General features: G+C 44.6%; 1 protein-coding gene across 1 annotated transcript; it reads right to left on the minus strand.

Annotated features, from left to right (window-relative positions):
* Window positions 1-543: 543 nt before the first annotated feature.
* LOC106603480 (fibroblast growth factor receptor 4) lies at window positions 544-17187 on the minus strand. Its single transcript, XM_014197230.2, has 16 exons — window positions 16433-17187; window positions 14079-14276; window positions 10983-11318; window positions 10719-10772; window positions 9913-10176; window positions 9487-9743; window positions 9016-9139; window positions 7367-7696; window positions 6814-7153; window positions 6540-6661; window positions 6312-6422; window positions 5932-6122; window positions 4884-5006; window positions 4185-4393; window positions 3476-3581; window positions 544-3068 (listed from the first exon to the last, which is right to left on the minus strand). The coding sequence occupies exons 2-16, from the start codon at window positions 14170-14172 to the stop codon at window positions 2892-2894; spliced, it is 2838 nt and encodes a 945-aa protein (XP_014052705.1). The 5' UTR covers window positions 14173-14276; window positions 16433-17187; the 3' UTR covers window positions 544-2891.
* Between the last annotated feature and the right edge of the window lie 3521 nt (window positions 17188-20708).

Consider the following 20708-nt stretch of genomic DNA (forward strand, 5'->3'; position numbering starts at 1 on the left):
TAAGCGTATTGGGTTTTTATGAATTTAGGTTCCCATATCACACACCGCCCCTCATCCAGGCATCCTGAGCATGTAGAGATGTGAGGAGGTGAGATAGATCAGCTCCAGAATGATATCTGGCCTTCTGGCCTTATCTCCCTGTCCCCAGCTGGATCAGATGGCCTCTAACCCCAGACACAGGCCGCTATCAGGCCCAGCAGAGAGAACCCTGCCCTGGGTAGGACAAAGCCGGATGGCTCCCTGCCTGGTCCTCCTCTGACTGACTGGCCATGATTTGTTACACATGAGAGATAAGCCAGCCGTGTGCTGGGGTTAAGCGTGCCACTTAAAAGGCACTGGTTCTCTGTGATCACGAGTGCACTCTCCCGCTACCCCTTAACCCCTAACCCTCATCTCTCTTTCTCTTGTCTGTCTCCCGCTCTCATTTTCTCTTTTCCTTTCTCTGTATTCAGCTGCTGTCATTCTTTCTCTTTCTGTGCCTCCTGTCTCTTCCTCGCTCCTTCTTTCTAAACGAATGACACATCGCCACAGAAAGAGACGAAGTTGATATTTTAAATTATACTTTATTTCATATAAAAACAAAACAATAAAACAAATAAATTAGATATTTCTAAAATAATAATCTTGAGGATTTTTTTTAAAGAACATTGTGAGTGTTACAATTGTATTGGGAGTACATAAATGGAATGTCATGCAGTTGATCCTGACGTTGGGTAGTATGGGAATCAAAATAACAACACTGAAGATCTATGTGATAAAACTGTCGATGTTGAAGGACTAAGTCAAATTCAAATAGGCTGTTCTGAAGCTAATGGTTTGGTTTTCAGTTGGAGGTCATGCATTGGTATAGCTGCCTTACAGGAAGAAAAAATGTAGCTAATTCGCTGAATGTTTTGTTTTATAAAAATGATGACACACCAAATAAATCTCACACCTCAACAGTAAGGATATCAATGTACACAAAAAGGTAGCCATCCCCACTGCCCTGCTACCTGAATAGCTTTTCTTATTTATTTATTTTTACTGTATGAGCATTATGCTTTGCTTTCAACTGACATCAGAATCTTTATTCTGAAAATGCTTTTGAGTCATCTGAATGAAAAACCCAGGGCAGTTAGATTGTGAAGCGTTGTTGAAACAGCAACATGCAAGGCTTATCTATAGGATTTGAGGTGAATGTTTTTGCATTCCCTGGAGGACATTTCTAGAGTTCTTCCCAGTGGTAACAGAGCATCAGAATTAGCATTTGTATATTAAAGATGGTAGCAGGATAAAGATGGCTATCAGTGGGAGCCATGCATTAACATAATAAGGGACTCTTCATTTGCACACAGGCCCAGGCTGAGGGGCTGAGGCTACCCCTGGATCACCCTACCCTCCCTGTCCCCACAGTGTCCCCACAGTCACACCCATCAGGATTGCCAAAGAGCCTATTGTCCAGGTCCGGCCTCAGCCTGTACCCCTGCAAACACACTGGGCCTGGTTAAAGGGTTAGAGGGGAAACAAAAGAGGAGGATTCTCCCATTTGAAATCAATCACACTGGGCCTTTCACATTCAGACATGCAGGTCCAGTCCTTTTCTTTTCATACAGCACTGACAGTAGAAGCTGGGCTGCTCCCCCTGTATTCCCACAGTGTCCTGTGTTGAATTGTATTCTTCTCTTTCAAGGCCCAGACCATACTGTTCTTACAGTTAGTTTATGTATGCAACAATTGAAAGCATAAGGGATTGGGGGTCCTGAGGGCTTTGACCGACTGGCCTCAATGCCATATGAAGGCCAGAGCAGAGTACAAACGGGGCTGAGGTTGTTTTGATGAAATGGAATGAGAATCGCGAGGACATTTTGTCCATTAAAAAACTTGAATACATAATTTCTTTCTTCTCCTCAGTTGAACACCTTCATTTTCGTATCATTTAGAATAATTTATAAAAGGTAATTGTCTTTTTTGTGATATTTACATAAAATATTTGTATATTTTAATATATTCACAGGAAATCAAAAATTCAGGCACTTTGCTGCCCCTACAGCAACTTTTTAATACAAGAGATCCTGAGATTTAAGACAATTTTAAATAGCAAAATGTAAAATAATCTTATATACAGAGAGATTTATATTTAACAATCAGCTTCTCTGTTTTTTTTATATCAAAATAAATATTTTTGGAAACACTTTTTTAAAGGGTCTGCAATAAATCATTTATAAGGCATTTAGAAACCATTTACAAATCATGAGTAAAGTCTTTTTGCAGTCCATAATCTAAAGTGTGCACTATTTATACTTTATAAACACTTTATAAATGTTGTGAGTGACCAGTGTAATTTCTCACAAAAAGATGGTAGACATTCCAGCGGTACCTGGTAAAAGAATAATCATTCAACACAGGATGTTTAAGGAAATATATATACATGTGTGAATAACTTGCTTACTAACATTTACAAATGTAGGAATAATTAGTAATAAAATGTGAGCAAACTGTTTGTAAATGCCTTATAATGCCTTATGAATGGTTTATTATGGACACTTAAAATAAAGTGTTAACATATTTTTTGTTAAAACATATTTTTCTGGTTTAAAAGGCCAGTTTGGATAACGTTCAGAGACAAGATCGGATGAGTTTGAGTACAAGAAGACCATTGTCGATCCTCTCTGTAGAGACCCAAACAAAAGAGAGTCCTTTTACTATAAAATCCCAAACCTGATAAGAAGAAGAAGAGGCAGCCATTTTAGATGACCAGGGTCCTGTAGTGCCAAGGTTTGAGATACTGTTCTTAGGCACAGTCCCAGAGCAGACAGTCCAAGTACCACTTTTGATGCAACATGGTTGTTTTCTAATGCAAACTTCTCCAGGTAATGCCCTTTGAGCCAGAGGACTCCCGTTGGAGCCACAGTCTACCGCAGTGCCGTTTTCAGGTCTACCCGAGAATGCACGTCGTGGTAACCCAGCAGACAGGGGTCGGTGGACAGGGCATCGTGGGTAAAGACAGAGTCATTGTCCGAGGAGCAAGAACTGGAGGTGTCCTCGCACGACGGGGAGTACTGTTCAAAGGGTGTCGACAGGTCCAAGTACTAAGAAAAAGAAGTAGGAGAGAAACAGTTAAGTTTGGTAACACTTTGCATTTGTGTTGTTGTGTATTTTATTGTATTTTTAAGCTTGACGTTTGTGTTGTGTGATGTATAGTAGGTTTGACATTTTATCTGAGACTGTGCTGTGTACAAACTCCGAGAGATTTGGTTTCTAATCTTGAACTACAGGGTGTCTTACAGTAATAAACTAAACTATAGCTGGAACAGTCTGTTGCAACAGGACATCTGGCGAGCAGATTGTGTGTGTGTGTATGTGTGTGTGTGTGTGTGTGTGTGTGTGTGTGTGTGTGTGTGTGTGTGTGTGTGTGTGTGTGTGTGTGTGTGTGTGTGTGTGTGTGTGTGTGTGTGTGTGCGTATGCTTGTGTGTGAACGGGGATCCAGACACCCACCTCGTCAGAGATAGACAGCAGCACTCTGTCTAGCTCCTCCACCAGCTGTTTGAAGGTGGGTCGTTGTGTGGGCACAGCATGCCAGCACTCCCTCATCTTCATGTAGCTGCACACATACACATAGACAGACAGGGCTAGTTAGTACCAGGGTATATACACATAGACAGACAGGGCTAGTTAGTACCAGGGCATATACACACAGACAGACAGGGCTAGTTAGTACCAGGGCATATACACATAGACAGACAGGGCTAGTTAGTACCAGGGTATATACACATAGACAGACAGGGCTAGTTAGTATCAGGGCATATACACATAGACAGACAGGGCTAGTTAGTATCAGGGTATATACACATAGACAGACAGGGCTAGTTAGTATCAGGGTATATACACATAGACAGACAGGGCTAGTTAGTATCAGGGTATATACACATAGACAGACAGGGCTAGTTAGTATCAGGGTATATACACATAGACAGACAGGGCTAGTTAGTTAGCATTTTCACATTTACACACATCCAAATATAGCACAGGAGAAAGGACACAAAATATATATTCTAAAGTAAGGCACACGTCCACTCACTGTTTTTTTCTTTCACAACACAGTAATAAATATCAATGTACAACTTCAAGTTGAAGGCTTAGGTGAGGAGAACGCTGTGGTGTGTGTTTGGTAAGTTTTGGTATGCACTTATGTGTGTCTACTCACAGTTCGTGTGTGCAGTTGGAGGGTTTGTCCATGCGGTGGCCTTCCTTCAGCAACTTGAAGAGCTCTTCCACGGGGATACCGGGGTACGGTGAGCCCCCCAGGGTGAAGATCTCCCACATCAGCACGCCAAACGACCACACGTCACTCTGGTGTGTGTAGACTCGGTCGAACAAGGCCTCTGGTGCCATCCACTTCACTGGCAGACGTCCCTGCAAAACAGAACAACCACGGTTAGTGAGCGGTGGACAGTCAGTGAGTCAGTCGGTTGCCACAACGCCAGAGCCGAAGCACCATTCCAGTTCTAGCCTTTCATCCAGTCTTCCCCACTCCCCCCATTCCTCCGTTTCTTTCGCCCACTCCCCCCATTCCTCCCTTTCTTTCGCCCACTCCCCTCTTCCCTTCCTTGTCCCCTTTTTCTAATTATCTTCCATTAAGCTGGCTGCCAATCAGTGGGCACACATCAAACATCTGTCTTTAAGAGCATTAAAGCTGCAAACAGGCACAAGCCGACTGGGTGACACTAGACAGAGAGCAGACAGTGTGCTGTGTCGACATGTACCAGCAGGGGCTGTTCTGAAAGCTGGCCAGCCAGACGACGCACAACAGCACAGCCCTGGCACAGGGACTTATGTCTGGGTTTAGGAGAGGGACAAGGTGCTGCAGAACCAGTCAGGGGGATAGCAGGATAGGATAACTCACGTTGGTGGTTTTCTTGTAGTAGTCGATCTGGTGCACTCCTCTTGCAAGGCCGAAGTCTGCGATTTTCATGACGTTGTCTTCTGTGACGAGGACGTTTCTGGCAGCAAGGTCTCTGTGGATGCACTATAGAGAGGAGAAACCAGGGTAAAGTCATTGAACATGAAGATATACATTGTTTTGAGTTTCATGTTAAGTGCTTGTGAAATGATACCCTACAATTAAAGTATTGCAATTACGTGACGAGGTCTACATTGCGGTTGTCTGTTTCTGCAGTCATCTGGTATAACCAGATAAGATTGACAAAGAAATTATTCGCTGTAAGTTTCTAAAATGAAAAGACCCGGTCTTAAGTCAACACGCAGCGTCCAATTTTAACCAGACGCACCAAATTAAGTCGACTTTATATAGATCTGGAGGTTTCGTCGAAAAACAATCCCTGTCTGCCAGATTTGAATGGATGTCATTAAGTTTATTTTGGTTTTCATTTGAAATAGACGTGGTATTTGGGGATTGGTGGAAATGAGAAAGCCGTGGTTTTGCGGGGGCTCCGTAATGGTGGGGTGGTTTCAGACTGCTGCATTCTTAGCAGGCCACAGAGACAGAAACCCGATGCCGGGGCACAGACACAGCTCTGCGCCTGTTTGCTAACAGATTTATGGCAGTGCTATAAAGGACAAAGCCCACTGCGACAGGCAGGACGGAGGGATGGATGAACGGAGGGGCAAACAGGGCTCAACCACCACTCCACTGTGGAATGACAGGATGGTGTGTTGATAAGAGAGACCAGGATAGTGAATGAGGAAGGGTGTGTTGGGGGTAGGAGGGAAGGAAGGAGGGAGGGGTTTGCAACTTGCTCTTGCTTGTTGGCTAAACCCCTTCAGGCCAAAGGCATTCTATAGAAGGCCAGGTACACATTTTAAACCTGATAGAATACATACGGAGATAACTAAACCCCTTAGGCCAAAGTCATCCATTTGAAAGCCAAAGGATATAGGTAGGGTATACAAGCCCAATTGCTGGCCAAACCCCATTAGGACATAGTACTCACCCTTTTGGAGGCCAGGTACTCCATGCCACGCGCCACCTGGTAGGCACAGGACAGGAGGTCTTTGAAGGTGAGCTGCTCCTCGGGCACTTTGGTCACATCAAAGGTATAGTCCATGCCGGGGGGCCGTCGGGCCCGCAGGTACTCCCTGAGGCTGCCTTTAGACGCATACTCTACCAGCACGTACAGAGGACCTGATGGGGGAGAGGAGAAAGTTTGTGATTGAGTCCACCCTCACTGAGGATGACTGGAGGCATGGGGCCACCATTAATGGCAACTTCAATGAGCAGGGCTAGAGTCAAATGAGTGAGGAGCAAAAGTGAGATAGTAGCTTTTGACTTTTGGCTGTCATTATCTGTTGTGAACTTTTGTCCTGAACTCACCTTCTTGTGTGCACACCCCCAGGAGGTTAATGATGTTCTTGTGCTTGTCCATCACCTTCATCAGCTCCATTTCAGATATGAGATCTGACAGGTCTTTGTCTGTGGCATCATCTGGGGAACGAGAGGGACACACATTTTACGTCTTATGAACATATCTGGAAATAGAGTTAATAGTAAATACTAGTCATTGTCCAGTCTCCTCCTAAGAAGACGGTACCTAGCTCATACCTTTCAGCATCTTGACGGCCACAGTGGAGATGTTCTCCTGATGGTCCTTGTTGATCCCATATGCCTCAGCTCTGACCACCTGACCGAAGCAGCCCTCACCCAGTGGCTTCCCTAAAGTCAGACTGGAAAGAGGAAGGACAATGATGGTCAGTACAGTGAAGATACATGGAACTCAACAGAAACCAAAACACACATTCAAGATGGAGGAACTCAATGACCATTAAGGAACTTCAACAAAACCCCTAACAAATGAGGAAGTCAAAGCAGGACTTACTTCTCCCTGTGAAACTCCCAGTCAGGGTCGTAGGGCAGTTCAAACTCCATGACTCCAGCCAGCATGGGGGAGCAGCTGGAAGACAGGCGGGCCACTCTCATCAGAGAAGCACTGGACTTCCCTGACGAGTTGGAATCCACAGAGTACTGTCTGCGGAGGGGGAACTTGGAGAGTTTCTGGACGGGGAGGACATCGAAGGGTTCTCTGCTTGGGTTGACCTGCATGCGACACAGCACCACAATCACGATGGCCATGACCAGAGCCAGGAAGCCAGACGCGTAGATGATGATGTCAGTGTACTTGGTCTCCATTAAGTCCACCTCGTCAGCCACGTCCTCTTCTGTGAGAAGAAGACAATGAGAAGGAAATAAGAGGATTGGTTAGAGACTGACTGTCTCAAGCTCAAGTGACAATTCCTTCTGAACTCCTTTGACGATACAAAAAGACCTGTAGTATGTTGACCCAAAACACAAGGGACCATTTCTTCGGAACTCTTCTAGATTCCTTCCTTTGGCCATATGTTACCATACTATTATTTGAGTAATAAACGTACCTGAGAGGACTGTGAGCCAGGCAGACTGGTAGGAGTAGCCGATGGAGTTTCCAGCCAGACAGGTGTACTCTCCAGCATCCTCCCTGGTCACATTAGTTAGGTAGAGAACTTCCACCTCCGACATGTTTAGGCTGCCTGTCTTCAGTATCTGAACGTAAGGAGTCCCGTCTGGGCCGTAGCGGCTGCCGTTTCTCTCAATGTGTTTCAGCCACTGGATGTGAGGCTGGGCATCGCTGTAGACTTTACAGAAGAACTGGACATCAGTGCCCACCACCGCTGTAGTGTTGGCTGGCAGACCAGCTTGCAGGATAGGCCTGTGTGGGGAGCGCTCTGAAAACAGAGAGCGAGGTAGGGGGAGGGAGAGTGAAATACAGAGAGAAAGTGTTAGACTTCAGAGGGCATTGAGGATTCCCCTTGACTGGGGGAAGAGTTCAAAGTTCAGCCAGGGAGACAGCGAGCGGGAAATTCCTCTGTTCAAAGGAGCACATCGCTGACTGAACTGCCAGAAGTACTCTGAAATGTCTGAAATACCCTAGCCATTGAAGTAAATACTAATCTAAAATAACAGTATTTTAGTTTTCTACATGTGGCGTTTCAGAGGCATGGAGAGAAAGGCCAGTGGTAATGACCAGTGTTAATCTGACTGATCGCAGTGCAGCACAGCATCGCCAAAGGGGAAGGGACCGATAAGCAGGCAGCGTCTCTCACAACCAACGCCAGCCATACTCAGTCAGTCTCACTAATTGGTTTCATTAGCAGCTTTCTTTTCTAGCCAGGCCAGCCTTGAAGTCTCTCTATCTCTCTCTCTATCTCTCTCTCTCTCTCTCTCTCTCTCTCTCTCTCTCTCTCTCTGTGCATGCTCTTTTCCCCCTCGCATGCTTCTGGAGACGGTAGTTGACCCCACGCCGGACTGCCAAGCCGGCGAAACCAACTGGCCAGTCACAGTTCAGGGGGACTCTCTCTCTCCTCTCCGTGCCACGGCTGACGCCAACCCCCCCTCTTTTCCCCCGATATTTACTGCCTCTGTGTCTCTCTCTCTATCATAAAACATCCCGGTGGACTTCTAAAGCCCCGGGGCGGGTGCTGGTTGAATCGTGGCGCCCCCGTGGGCCCAGCCTCTCTGGCGGCTCCCTCCTCGACTCTTTCCTCCCTCTGTCTGAGGTGGGCTTTAGAACCTCTGTGTTTTTCTGTGTCTAGTGAGATGCCGCTGGGGCAGAGCGGGGAGAGAGCTGGGATGTGACAGTAATTAGGTCTGACATGTGCTAAGTATCATGGGTCGGCAGTGGCTCCGCGGGGAGACGGGCCTGTGTCTAGATGTCTAGAGTGGGGTGGTGATGGGTGTAGGAGGGTGGTGACAATACCGTATAGTACTGCACACACCATGGAGCTTTGACTAGCTGTGCAGACTTTATAATGAGTTTATGGCAACTTTACTTTCAGTCATTATGGAGAGGCAGACGGAAAGGGCTTGTGTTAAGTTTGACGGAATTTGGTTGAATTAGAGGATGGTGGAGGGAATTACTTTTGCTAATTTCCCATACTATCACTCCCAGCTTTGGGAGTTGAATGTCAGATGAGCAAACAGCAGACTATTGTTGGGTAGGTGAAGAGAGGTTTTTGTTGTGAAGTGGGTGAGTGTGTGTTCTTACCCAGCACGTCCAGAAGGTAGCTGTGTGTGATGGAGCCGTATTTGTTCTCCACCAGACAGGTGTAGTTCCCACGGTCTGAAGGCACCACACTCTCCATCACCAGGCTCCAGTGCTGGTGTCTCAACTATAAATGTACAAAACGGACACGTTAGAAATGGGTGGTCTATACGTTGTGTGTTGGACCGTTCCTATGGATACAAGTTATATGGGCTTGTCCTTTGGAAGTGCTTGTCTGTCTCTATGGTAACTTGTTGTTGATGGATCCAGTTTAAATAGATTCACAATGTGTTACTTCCCTATTGAGACTAAATGTCAGGTACCAGGGTTGAGGCCAAAGTATGTGGAGGTTATACACTAATAAAGAAAACCGCGATCCACCGTCTTTCTCCCCCTCCCTCCTTGACCCTCCTTCTCTTCCCCACCTTAGCCACTCTCTTTCTGACTTTGCTTCCAGGTTGGTCACTATCTCACCTTGATGCCTCCAATGCGGTGCTCTCCCCTGAACTCGTGTCCGTTCTTCAGCCAGCGGATGAAGGGCAGAGGGCTGCCCATTGCTGGGCAGCGGAACTTGACCGTGTTCCCTGCCGGCACTGCGTACAGCTTCTTCTCCATGCGCTGGGTGTGGGTCCAGTAGGGACCTCTTGTGAAGTAGACCTGGTCATTATCTATCTCAGCTGACGTGTCTTCTAGACCATTGTCCTCATCATCATTACCTGAGCCCAGTGAGTCTGAGAGAGTAGCGTAAAGACATGAAAAGAGTTAATAACTTTATCATAACTGATCATTCAGAAAGGGTGAACTTAGAACATAAAAATGGATCAATAGAACCTAAAACTAGATTGGATTCTACATGTATCTCTAAGGCTCAGATCTTATTTCTCTAGATCCAGACCTCACCTGCTACAGTGATGGTGAAGTTCCTCAGGGGCTCCTTGGTTCCCCGGAGGACACACACATACACCCCAGAATCCTCGTACGTCACGTCCGTGATCTCCATAATGCCCCCGCGGATCTGGATGCGGGCGGTGTGCAGCACCCGGGTCCACTCTTTGTACCAGTACACGCCCCCTGGTCGGTTGGTGTCACAGCGCAGCTTGAGGACATCACCCGGTTCCAGGAGCAGGTGCTCATTGGTTTCCTCACCAAGGTCATCCAGGACAACTGCAGGGACAATGGGGAGACAAAACAAACACGTGAGTATTGACATACGCTAAAAGACACGTACACACACATTACAATCAGTGGGCACATCTCGTTTTAAAAAGAGTGGCCATTCCCTCAATTATGACCTTTCAATTCTCGCCCACATTATCCCCCTGACCCACCCGACACATATAACATTTTTTTTCCCATGGCGACCGGAGGCCTCTCCACCTCTCTCTGCTCCTTGTTTTGTTCAGCATAGATCATTGTGGGAGTGAGAGCAAGCTAGCTACCCGAAAAAATAAAAGAGAAAAGAAAGAAAGATAAAAAGGATGAAGCTAATGAACGTGTTGTAGCGTGACACCCGGATGGGCCTTCACAAACAAATCGATGGGGTGGCAATGGTTCAGTGGCGGTCTAAGAGGCAGGCTCGGAGAGAAAGCCCCGTTTCAGCCCACCAAACAGCCTCTCAGTAACACAGATGGCCCCTGTCATCCTCATTCATACTCCTCTCTGTTCTCTCTACCCCACTGGGATAGAGGCAGTTCAATGGCCATTACCTGCTGGGACTTCAATGGCCGTACTTTGGTCCAGGGAACGAGAGATCAGGGTCCCTAACAGGAAAGACAAGGTATGAGATGAATATACATTGACTTCCAACTAGTTATTGTTGTTAGTCATCAATTACTATCAGGATATAATTGACTGTAAAACACAAGGCTACACTGAATGGAAAGCCCTAGAGATCCTATTCAATTATGTATTCTAATTCCTAATTCTATGTGAGAAGCATCCCATAGCCTGATTAATAAACTCTGGTTTACCTGGTAGAACCTGTAGCCAGGCAGACTGCATGGACTGAAGCTGGTGTCCAGCTTGTGTGGTGGTCTCAGCCATACAGATGTACTCCCCAGTATCCTCCAGAGAAACGTTGCTCAGAGACAGAGAGTTCACTTTGGATATGTTGCTCTGGAGTGCCGTCAGAACTCTAAGATGTGGCTGGCCCTCGGCTCCCAGGCGATCACCGTCTCTCTTCAGCCACTGAACCTTGGTGAAGGCCGGCCGGTGGACCTTACACAGCAGCTTCACCTGTCCCCCTACAACCGCTGTAGCGTTCTCCGGGTAATGAGGCAGGATGAGTGGCCGAGGCACTCTCAGATCTGTACAGAGAGAACGAGAGAGGAGAGGAATCGTGAGAATAATAAAAAAAGAGAAAAACTCCCTAGGTTTCAGTTTACATCTAAACGCTTCCATAGAAGTATGTGTTTCTTGCATTTCTCAGCATGCTTGTGTTTGAATGTGGGTTGGTTGGTTGGTGGGTGATGGAGTGCACTGATAAACTGGGGGCTAATGTGTCACGATAAGTGCTCCCCTGGCCTCCGCTCGTTCAGCCATATACGATGTACCCGCTCAGTCAAAACGCTGAAAAGTGCAATTCCAGGCCAATTTTCTGTGTGATTACTTCCTGCAGCCCCCTCAGTCAGTCAAAAGGCAATCTGTTCCCCCTGCTTGAGGAGCTGCTCTCCCTAACTGCTCCACGAGCCATGCAGAGGTAGAGGAGGAGGAGGAATACACAGGGGAGAGCTAGGCCACCAAGTTAATGGTGAGAGAACAACACGACCCTGTTCACTCTGTAATGCTCAATTTGGAGAGCCAATGCATAATACCATGATTATGCTTTAAGAGGTATCGCTTATTAAAACCTCAAGACTTGAGCTTTGGATTTAAAAAAACGTGTTCTTGAATTGCCACGTTTATCCGCATCATTTGTATGGTTGGTTGAATTCAACTCAAATTAGCAACAACAAAAAATACAGTTCTATTACACTGTAATAAGTATATGTTATATGGTCCTTGTCCATTAAAAAACTCCCATTCACTTGACTATGAGATTGACCCATCTAGCCATTCGTTTACCATCCCATCACACACAGTGAATTTACTTTGCAGCATAGTATAAAAAGCTGTGGCAACTTTAAAAGTGCCGCTTTCTATTATGCCTGGAAAGGCAACGTTTCCCACCAAGTACACTGAGCCATGCTAATGAACTTGTGAGGACTTGGAGAGGCCCGTGGCCTTCATTTGAACTCACAGCTGAGTGTGAATAGTCACCTAGGGTCGAGGGGACAAACACAACACAACACAAAACATTTGACTGGTGTGACTCGACTGGCTGGGGGAACTGCGCTGGGTTTGACCATTTGGCCATCAGATGCACTCGCCTCTTTCATGACTAGAGTTCCTTTAGGGGTGAATCTATGGTATGCTATGGTTTGTTTATTTTCTGGGTGGCACATTTGGCAATGTAAGTCTTCTACATTAGTGTCCTTTCACCACAAAGTATATGCTGAGAACCAACTGCCATAATGCAATATTATCAGTAATATACTGACTCTGTCTGAACAGTGAGCGATAATATTGTACCCACGTTGCTTACAACACATTAGGACAGACCAGTGATTAACCAGTTAAAATGCAAAGTATCCTACATGCCAATTCATTTTGATCTATGTCATATCTGGAGGGGATATATTCCTCAGTAAATCCCAGTCAAAGCCTGAGGGTGAGCAGCTCTGTTCTACATTAGCACACTGATGCCTGTGCTCCGGAACTATGTGTGTGGCATACATTTCACTCCTCCTCTGCCAGAAAAATATCACAAAGTTCATCCTGCAGCCACACTTAAAGAGTTCACGGCTACCTCTGTTCTCTCTCTCTCATTCTCTCTTTTTTTTCTGGTTCGTAACAGGAACTTTCCTGGATGGTGTTGCAGTGCTGAATTATTACCTTTGTCAAATGTTTTCTGGCAGGGATTTAGTGCTGCATTGTAGTGCTGCATTCTCCACGGCGGGAGTCAGCTTTTCCACGGAGTCTTAACAAACAGGCCCATTGAAAAACTACCAGGGTTCACCTTACACAGTCCCCTCTCTCTGTCTTACCACTCACACTGCTGTGGTAGCCGAGGGTTTTTTCATCAGTGAATTGTATTTGAATCTTTTGGAAGTTATTTACTGTGCTTGGACACTAAACAGCTGTGAATAATGCAAGGAAGTTTATCAACGTTTTGTAAATAAACCCTAGACTAGAGTAGAGCTTCCTCCTTTCCTGATAGCGATCAGTATAGGGGCTTAAAAAAGACCCCAGCTCCTGTGAGCCTGGAGGGCTGCAATTTACCGAGCCTGTAGCCAATCTGCACACATCATAACAATACTTATAGCAAAATGGATGGCTGTGGCAGGTAATAAATGAAGACAGGCGTGTGTTTGTAAAGCATCAATGGAAGCCCCCCCCTCATCCTCTCCTCCTCCTCTCCTTCCTACCCTCCAACCCCCTCGGCTGGCAAGGGCCAGACAAATGTACACTTCCGAGCCCCAGGGTCTTGGAGGGATCGGGTAGCATGGTTTACGGCACCAAAATAACTGGGAGGTTTTTTTCATCCCCCCCCCAAAAAAATGATTACAACCTTTCTCCTTCCTGTCACCTTGAATTCGACTGGATCACACCTTCCCTATGGCTCTCTGCTCTCCTATAAATAGACCAGCCTAACGAATCAAAGGGTTACTGTACTGTACAGCTACGGGCACTTTTTTCCTTCCTCAATGAGATCTTTCAGTGAATAAAATGGAAATGTGAGGGGGAAGTGTTCATTTAATGGCCTTTCTATTATTTTTAAAGCTTTTGTTGGTGGTTTCATTTATTACTTGTCTGAGCAGAACTGAGCAACCTCACTTGAAACGTTAAGCTGTGAAGTATAGACTTGAGAGATGTTTTAAGAAACTGCACAGTTGAGAAACCACCCTCTGGGAGAAATCAACCAGTGGTCCATCAGCAAATCATTCCCCAGAGGGCTTTGGACCATTCATCAGTATAGGAGAAATAACATATAAGAACAACAGTCTTGGCAATGTTTAGAAACCTACCTTTTGTTTTTCCGTCTTCTGGCCCGATGGCTTTGGTCAAGAGTCCAACAGTCAGACAGAGTATGACGATGCAAACCGTATAGACATTCACCATCTTGCAGGTGTGTGTGATAGCAAAATAATGAAGGGGGGCTAACCCTGTCCTCACACACCGATTCCGGGCATTGGCAAACTCAACACACACACCAAAAACCGGACCTGGAAGGACAACACAGAGTCAGACAGTCAGTCAGTCATTAATTAAAATTGTAGCATGTGATTTCAGTAAGTAGCACTGAAATTGTTTGTGGGATATAGCCTTGTGAATAGGTAGTAATTGAAAGAGACTCTTTTAGACTGGCCTTGTATTCTTATTAAACTGGTGTCCTGACTGTCCAGTCATTAAAGCACATTGTCCCCTGCATCATGAATAACTAAAGGGTGTGAATGTGCGGCTGGAAGAAAGGTGCACAGCCTGTCTGGATAATGGGCCGTTACTATGAAAACACTTGAGACTTGCCAGGAAGCTATCGGGGAGCAACAATAGCAAATTCACAGGCACACTCAACACAACAGACAGGCCAGAACAGAGAAGAAAAATAAGCCTACATATGTTATTTTTCCCCGAGCCCCCTAAATAATCAGCCTGCCTCAAAGACTAGGCATAACATTTATATAACATAGTAAAAGTAAACATGTGACACTCAAATGAGTATGATATGTTAAGTTTGGTATGGTTACATAAGACAAAATGTTACTTAAAACAATAACTAAAGGAGGGAGGTTGGTCTAGCAACCCAAAGGTTGAGTGTTTGAATCACATCACGGATAACTTTAGCATTTTATCTACTTAGCATGTTAGCTAACCCTTTCCCTAACCCCTAGCCTAGATAATGCCAGCCACCTAGCTAACGTTAGCCACAACAAATTGTAATTCGTAACCTATCATATGTATTACATCATACAAACTGTAATTCATATCATACGAAATGGATGCTGGACATCCACAAATTACTAGTCTTCATACCATACAAGATGTAACATACTGTATCATACTAAATGGAGGGAGACAGATCTATTTTTACTATGTTACGTCTGCCACTGAGTCCAGGTTGAAATAATCTAGTAAGGATTTATTCAACATTAAGCTATTTTTAGAGCAGACTGTTCTTATGAGTACAAAAAAAAACATTTTGATTTGATGGAAATATGTTTATTTTTTATAATCGCGAGACAGGGGACCACAGTTGGCAACAGGAACAAGACTGAGCTGCGTGATTATTTTTGTCCAGGTGCCATGACGCCAACCGAACCGAGCCGGGCCAACTGTGCACAGGCGCCAGTCCTGGAGTGTTCCATGCATACCATGTGCGTGCCGCTATGGCGCACACAGTTTAATAACTATCCCGTGAATGAACTATAGCCTATTCTTTCTCCATTTAGAACTGGAGGGGGGGGCATTTTTATATGCGGTCTTATTTACGGCGCGTTTATCCTCAGCGAAGAGAAAGGTGAGTTCATCGCGATGTGGTCACGTGAAGGCTAATCTTGCCATGAAATAAACTAGTAAAAGTTGCGCAGCGGCTTGTCTGTGTTTATAACAAAAGCACCAAGTGAAAGATAAACATGCCTTCAATGTCGTGAAGGATCTACACAACCGGTTCATTTGTTTGCGTTCATTTATTCGCTTTAGCCGTTACAATGCTGTTGTCATAAATCAAACGATGTCTTCTGCTCCTTTACCTTCCAACAACTATTTCTGTAACATTTTAACTAGATGATCATCGTGAGAAATTCGCTATAGCTTAAATCGGTTTCTCAAGGCGCGTTACAATTATTGCCTATAAGCCTATCTTTGTAGCCTAACTGATATAACCAATATAAAGTGTCCAGTTGGTTTATCGCATAAACTATTGGGGGAGAAAACACAACAACATCATGTCATGTTTGTGCGCGTCTGTTTCACACGCTCCCAAAGTCAATCAAATCGATATGACAGTGAAAACAATGTAACTTTTTACTGCACAGATACTGCCACATTCAGCAATCTCTCATTCACTTGTGAGCAAACTCTGAAATTGAAGGGGATTTTGCAATGTCAAAAATACATTATAAGAACAGAAGTATAGCTGTATTATCATGCATTTCATTAAATCTCTTGCTTTAGACTAACCGAATCACATTGTCTAATATAGGCTAATATAGGCCTAATGTTTAAAAAAATATATAATAATAACATAACCAACCATGGAACTCTTTGCAAGAAAGGTTATTCATGGACTAGTACAATGTGTGGAGTTGAAATCAATTTGGCAATGAAACATACAGCTAGGAAATAATTATGCAACTTCGCGGGTCCAAGGAAATCGTATTACCTTTTTTTGTCGGTCTTTGCTCTTAATAATCAATCCTTGATAAAGTCTATTAGGCACCAGAATATCCAAGTTCCATTCGATCGAGATGAATATTGGGCTTCGGTTTCTTTCTCCTTTTAAAGTCTTTTGGTGATTGGCTTTAATGTGGGTCCCGGTGAAAACCTTGGAGACACTTATACATCCATCAAAACAACCATAACATGAAGGACAGCTACCGGTGTGGAGCAGGCAGGGAAGGAGCTAGCGCTGATCCTTGGAACTGGGGCGCAAAGTCCACTTCACCCTGACCCAATTGTGTTCTCACAGCAGAATGAGGCTTGCGCGCCTGGCTCCTTATTTCGGGTTCATGCGGCAGAAAGTGCTAAATCCATAAGGAGAGACGTCGGGCAACTTGCTGCTCAATTCACATTTCCCCTCTTGCGATTGGAAGAAACAAGATCCGTGTTGGTTGCTGCAAATAGAAACAGATAAAACTCCGATGTTCTCGGTGTAGTCCCTTATATCGCTCCTTTCTCAGTCAATGTGGATACATTATTCGGCTACAGCGCTTCAATAATAGAGCAGATGTTGGTCAATCTTTGAGCACCGTGGTTTGCGCTTCACTAGCTCAGAGTCCGTGCATTAATTAGTTGGTCTCAACAGAACGCAGTACATTTAAAAGCGAGCTAAATCTCAATTAGGCTAGCTAGCCACTCTGGTAATGTAGCGGGGTAGCTTACTGCTGCGTCTCGCTGCCGATCCGACTACACTGCTCTGTGAGCGCAAGAGTCACAACAATGGACTAAAACGAGCGAGAAGAGGGAGGAGGGGGTAAGATTCTGTAACCCCCACCCCCAAAACAAATCCCCTCTGAGGCTGCCCCCTCGGTGACAAATATAAACCAAGATCTCTGCCGCCTCCACTCCATTTACCCCAAATCCAAGATCTTAATTGAAAAAACAGTTTCTCTAGATTGTTGCTCTATTAGGTTTAATGTCTCATTTCAGGCAGATTTAGCTCTTGACTATTAATTATTATTTTTAAACGTAGGCTATTAGACTTTTAGGTTTTTAAAAACAAATTAGTTAAATATATTCGTCTTGAGATATAAGTCAAAACCATAACCTGAATAAAAGTTTAACTTATGTGCCAATTTGTTATTTACCCATTTATTTCCCATATTTGGCAAATCACTGTAAAGGTAGGATAATTGTCCTTCTCATTAATCATTTCATCAAATGTATGCAAATGAAGTTGTTTTTGTGACATAGCTTTATATTGTTCCTTCATTTATTACATGTTAAATTGGTGTGTAAACAAATAGGGCATAAAAGGTTCTTTGAAACACATGCAATTATAAGGTACTTGTTTTTGTAGGCCTATTCAATAGCTGCAAATTGACCCGCTTAATTGCATCATTATGGTATAAAGCAATCCAAGGTAGGCCTAATCCCTTTAATTGCAGTTAGAGCCAGAACACAAGGCTTAATTCATTTAGAAATTGAACAAATCACACTGTCAGCTGCTAAAATGTAGTTTAGTTCCTTAAAACCTTCACATACTCTTGAGAACATTTGTTTTAGTCAAGTAGTTATTTTTATTAAAATGCAATCTTTTTATTCTTAAATTATTCTTATTTTTGCATTTTGCAGGTACAGGATGAAGAGAGAGAGCGTAGCACGCAGGCCGTGCGCCAGCCCTGGTTGGGCTACTCTCGTGGGCAAGAGCTCTAACGTTCTGCCAACAATTTTCAGCTTGAGAGGGGAACACGAACTTCTTTCATGTCAGACACAATGGTGAGAGAATGTGGCCCCCATCCAATGCACGCACGTAGACCTACACACACACACACACACACACACACACACACACACACACACACACACACACACACACACACACACACACACACACACACACACACACACACACACACACACACACACCTCAAGTTCATGCCATGCCAATGGAGTCTGCTTAAGACAGAAACTAGCCTAATATTTCTATCCTGTTTAATCAAAGGCTGATTTTCACTCCACTGTGCTCTACTGCCACGCTACTGACTGAGGACTGGATAATACTGTCCCCATGCCAGAGCCCCTTAATGTGGCACAGTGAGCGTTCCCTGCTCGCTATTGGCCTTCCTGTCTGTTGCCTGACATCATGCTATAAAGAAATGCTGCAGGATAGAGAGAGACCTGTTGCCACAAGAAAAGGGCAACCAGTGAAGAACAAACACCATTGTAAATTCAACCCATATTTATGTTTATTTATTTTCCCCTTTGTACTTTAACTATTTGCACATCCTTACAACACTGTATATAGCCATAATATGACATTTGAAATGTCTCTATTCCTTTGGAACTTTTGTGAGTGTAATGTTTACTGTTAATTTTGTATTGTTTATTATTTTGTTTATTATCTGTTTCACTTGTTTTGTCAATGTTAAGATATGTTTCCCATGCCAATAAAGCCCTTTGCATTGAGAGAGAGAGAGAGAGAGAGAGAGAGAGAGAGAGAGAGGTGCTTGGGCACTGGGCCCCTGAAGGTCCATAAATAAAGCAAACCTCTCTCCACATTTCACCTCTGTCCCTCCGCTTCCTCTGTCTTCCTTTCTTTGCTCTGTCTGAGTGTTTCTGTCACCCCCTCCCAACCCACTTCTGTCTCTCTCTGTCTCTCTCATCTCCCTCATGCTCTCTCTTTACCCTTCTCTCTCCTTGTCCTCTCTGGCCTCCTTTAAAACTGCTGACATTCCACTCAACAATGAGTCTTTCCCCACAATCAGTCAGAGCTGGGTTCTCCCGGCCGGCACTAAAGCACACCAGCCTAACAATCAGCGCAGCTCCCAAATCCCAATGCCGCTCCTTTGTGCCCGCCAGCTGAATGTGAATGCCCCATTAAAGCCTATTTTCTGCAGCTCCTCTGTTTCCCCGCAGATCCCCTCCTAACCACCCCTCTCAAAAAGACTGATCTCTCTCTCCCTCTGTGTGTCTCTTTCTCCCGCTCTCTTTATTTCTTCCGGCCCTCTCTGACTCTCCCTGGTTTTCGTTTTCTTCCTCTCCTCTCTCTCTGTCCTTCTCTCGACCTAGCATCCAGGTCTAATCATATATATATATTTGTCTGCACTTGTTTTGTGCTCGAAAACTAGTAAAATCAACATGTTCGTCTTTTAGAAATACATTGTACATTCACATACACTATTAGTATCTTCTCATGTACACCCTTCAGATCAAAGCTATGCCAAGAACAAGCCCTGCAAAATGTTAAACCAGCCTCAGGTTATGACAAGCCGTCTCTGAATGGTATCAACAACTATCTGAAGATCACAGGCAGATCACATCATCATCTGCACAATTACACTTTTGAACCACACTGTCAATATAATTTACATACATATTAAACATCCCAGTACCAAAACTAAACCTTGGTGACATTGATGTTATTAGACAGAAAATATATAAACGCAACATACAACAAGTAACACGAACAACACACAGACATGAAACAGAAACAATGACGCCTGGGGAAGGAACCAAAGGGAGTGACATATATAGGAAGGTAATCAGGGAAGTGATGGAGTCCAGATGAGTCTGATGACGCGCAGGTGCGCATAACGATGGTGACAGGTGTGCGCCATAATGAGCAGGCTGGTGACCTAGAGGCCGGAGAGGGAGCACACGTGACAGCATGTAACTCATCTCTCACTCTGTTAGATTGGCTCACCTTTCTGTCCCGTTTTCTGACATCTGGTTTTAACACGGGGCAGATTTGACGTCTTTAGCGAAAGTCCAAAGTACACAAATAAAGGAGGTAAAATGGAATTCATACAGAATATAACACCGGTGGTAATGCCTGCACTATGTGGGGGTTCCCTGGCCTAACACCAAGGGACAGACACCCCAATAATTTGACATCACCCTAAGCTATGGCAGGAATCTGTGGTCAATGAACAAGGACTTTAACTAGCAGAGATCGAGTTTCCCTCCCTAAAGAAAACATAGGCAGCACCCAGTGCTTCTCTGGCACCAGGGAAGTAGTAAGGAGACTGTGTTGATGTTGATACAGCATAATTGTACCTGGTTGTTGTGTTAAATAGATGCAGGTGGGGTCAGAGTCAAACACACACAGATCTTCTCTTGAAATGCTTGGGCAACGGGGAAGGCTAAGCACAAGCGTGTGTTTGTGTGATGGGAGGAGGCCTTGGATTATAGTATTGCATTCACAAACCTTAGGTCTTAAAAAGTTACGCCTCTCCTTTCTTATTACACCACCTCCAGATAGCTGGGAGTGAGACCCA

This window comes from Salmo salar, chromosome ssa04 (genome assembly GCF_905237065.1).
Source record: "Salmo salar chromosome ssa04, Ssal_v3.1, whole genome shotgun sequence".
Classification (NCBI taxonomy): domain Eukaryota; kingdom Metazoa; phylum Chordata; class Actinopteri; order Salmoniformes; family Salmonidae; genus Salmo; species Salmo salar.

What these genes read in the sequence shown, in the direction of transcription:
- LOC106603480 (XM_014197230.2), bottom strand. Translation starts at nt 14,172, where the DNA reads ATGGTGAATGTCTATACGGTTTGCATCGTCATACTCTGTCTGACTGTT. An exon ending in CTGGCTCACAGTCCTCTCAG is followed by an intron (nt 7,154 to 7,366) that starts GTACGTTTATTA and finishes TTCTTCTCACAG; the next exon opens with AAGAGGACGTGGCTGACGAG. An exon ending in TGGGAGTTTCACAGGGAGAA is followed by an intron (nt 6,662 to 6,813) that starts GTAAGTCCTGCT and finishes TCCTCTTTCCAG; the next exon opens with TCTGACTTTAGGGAAGCCAC.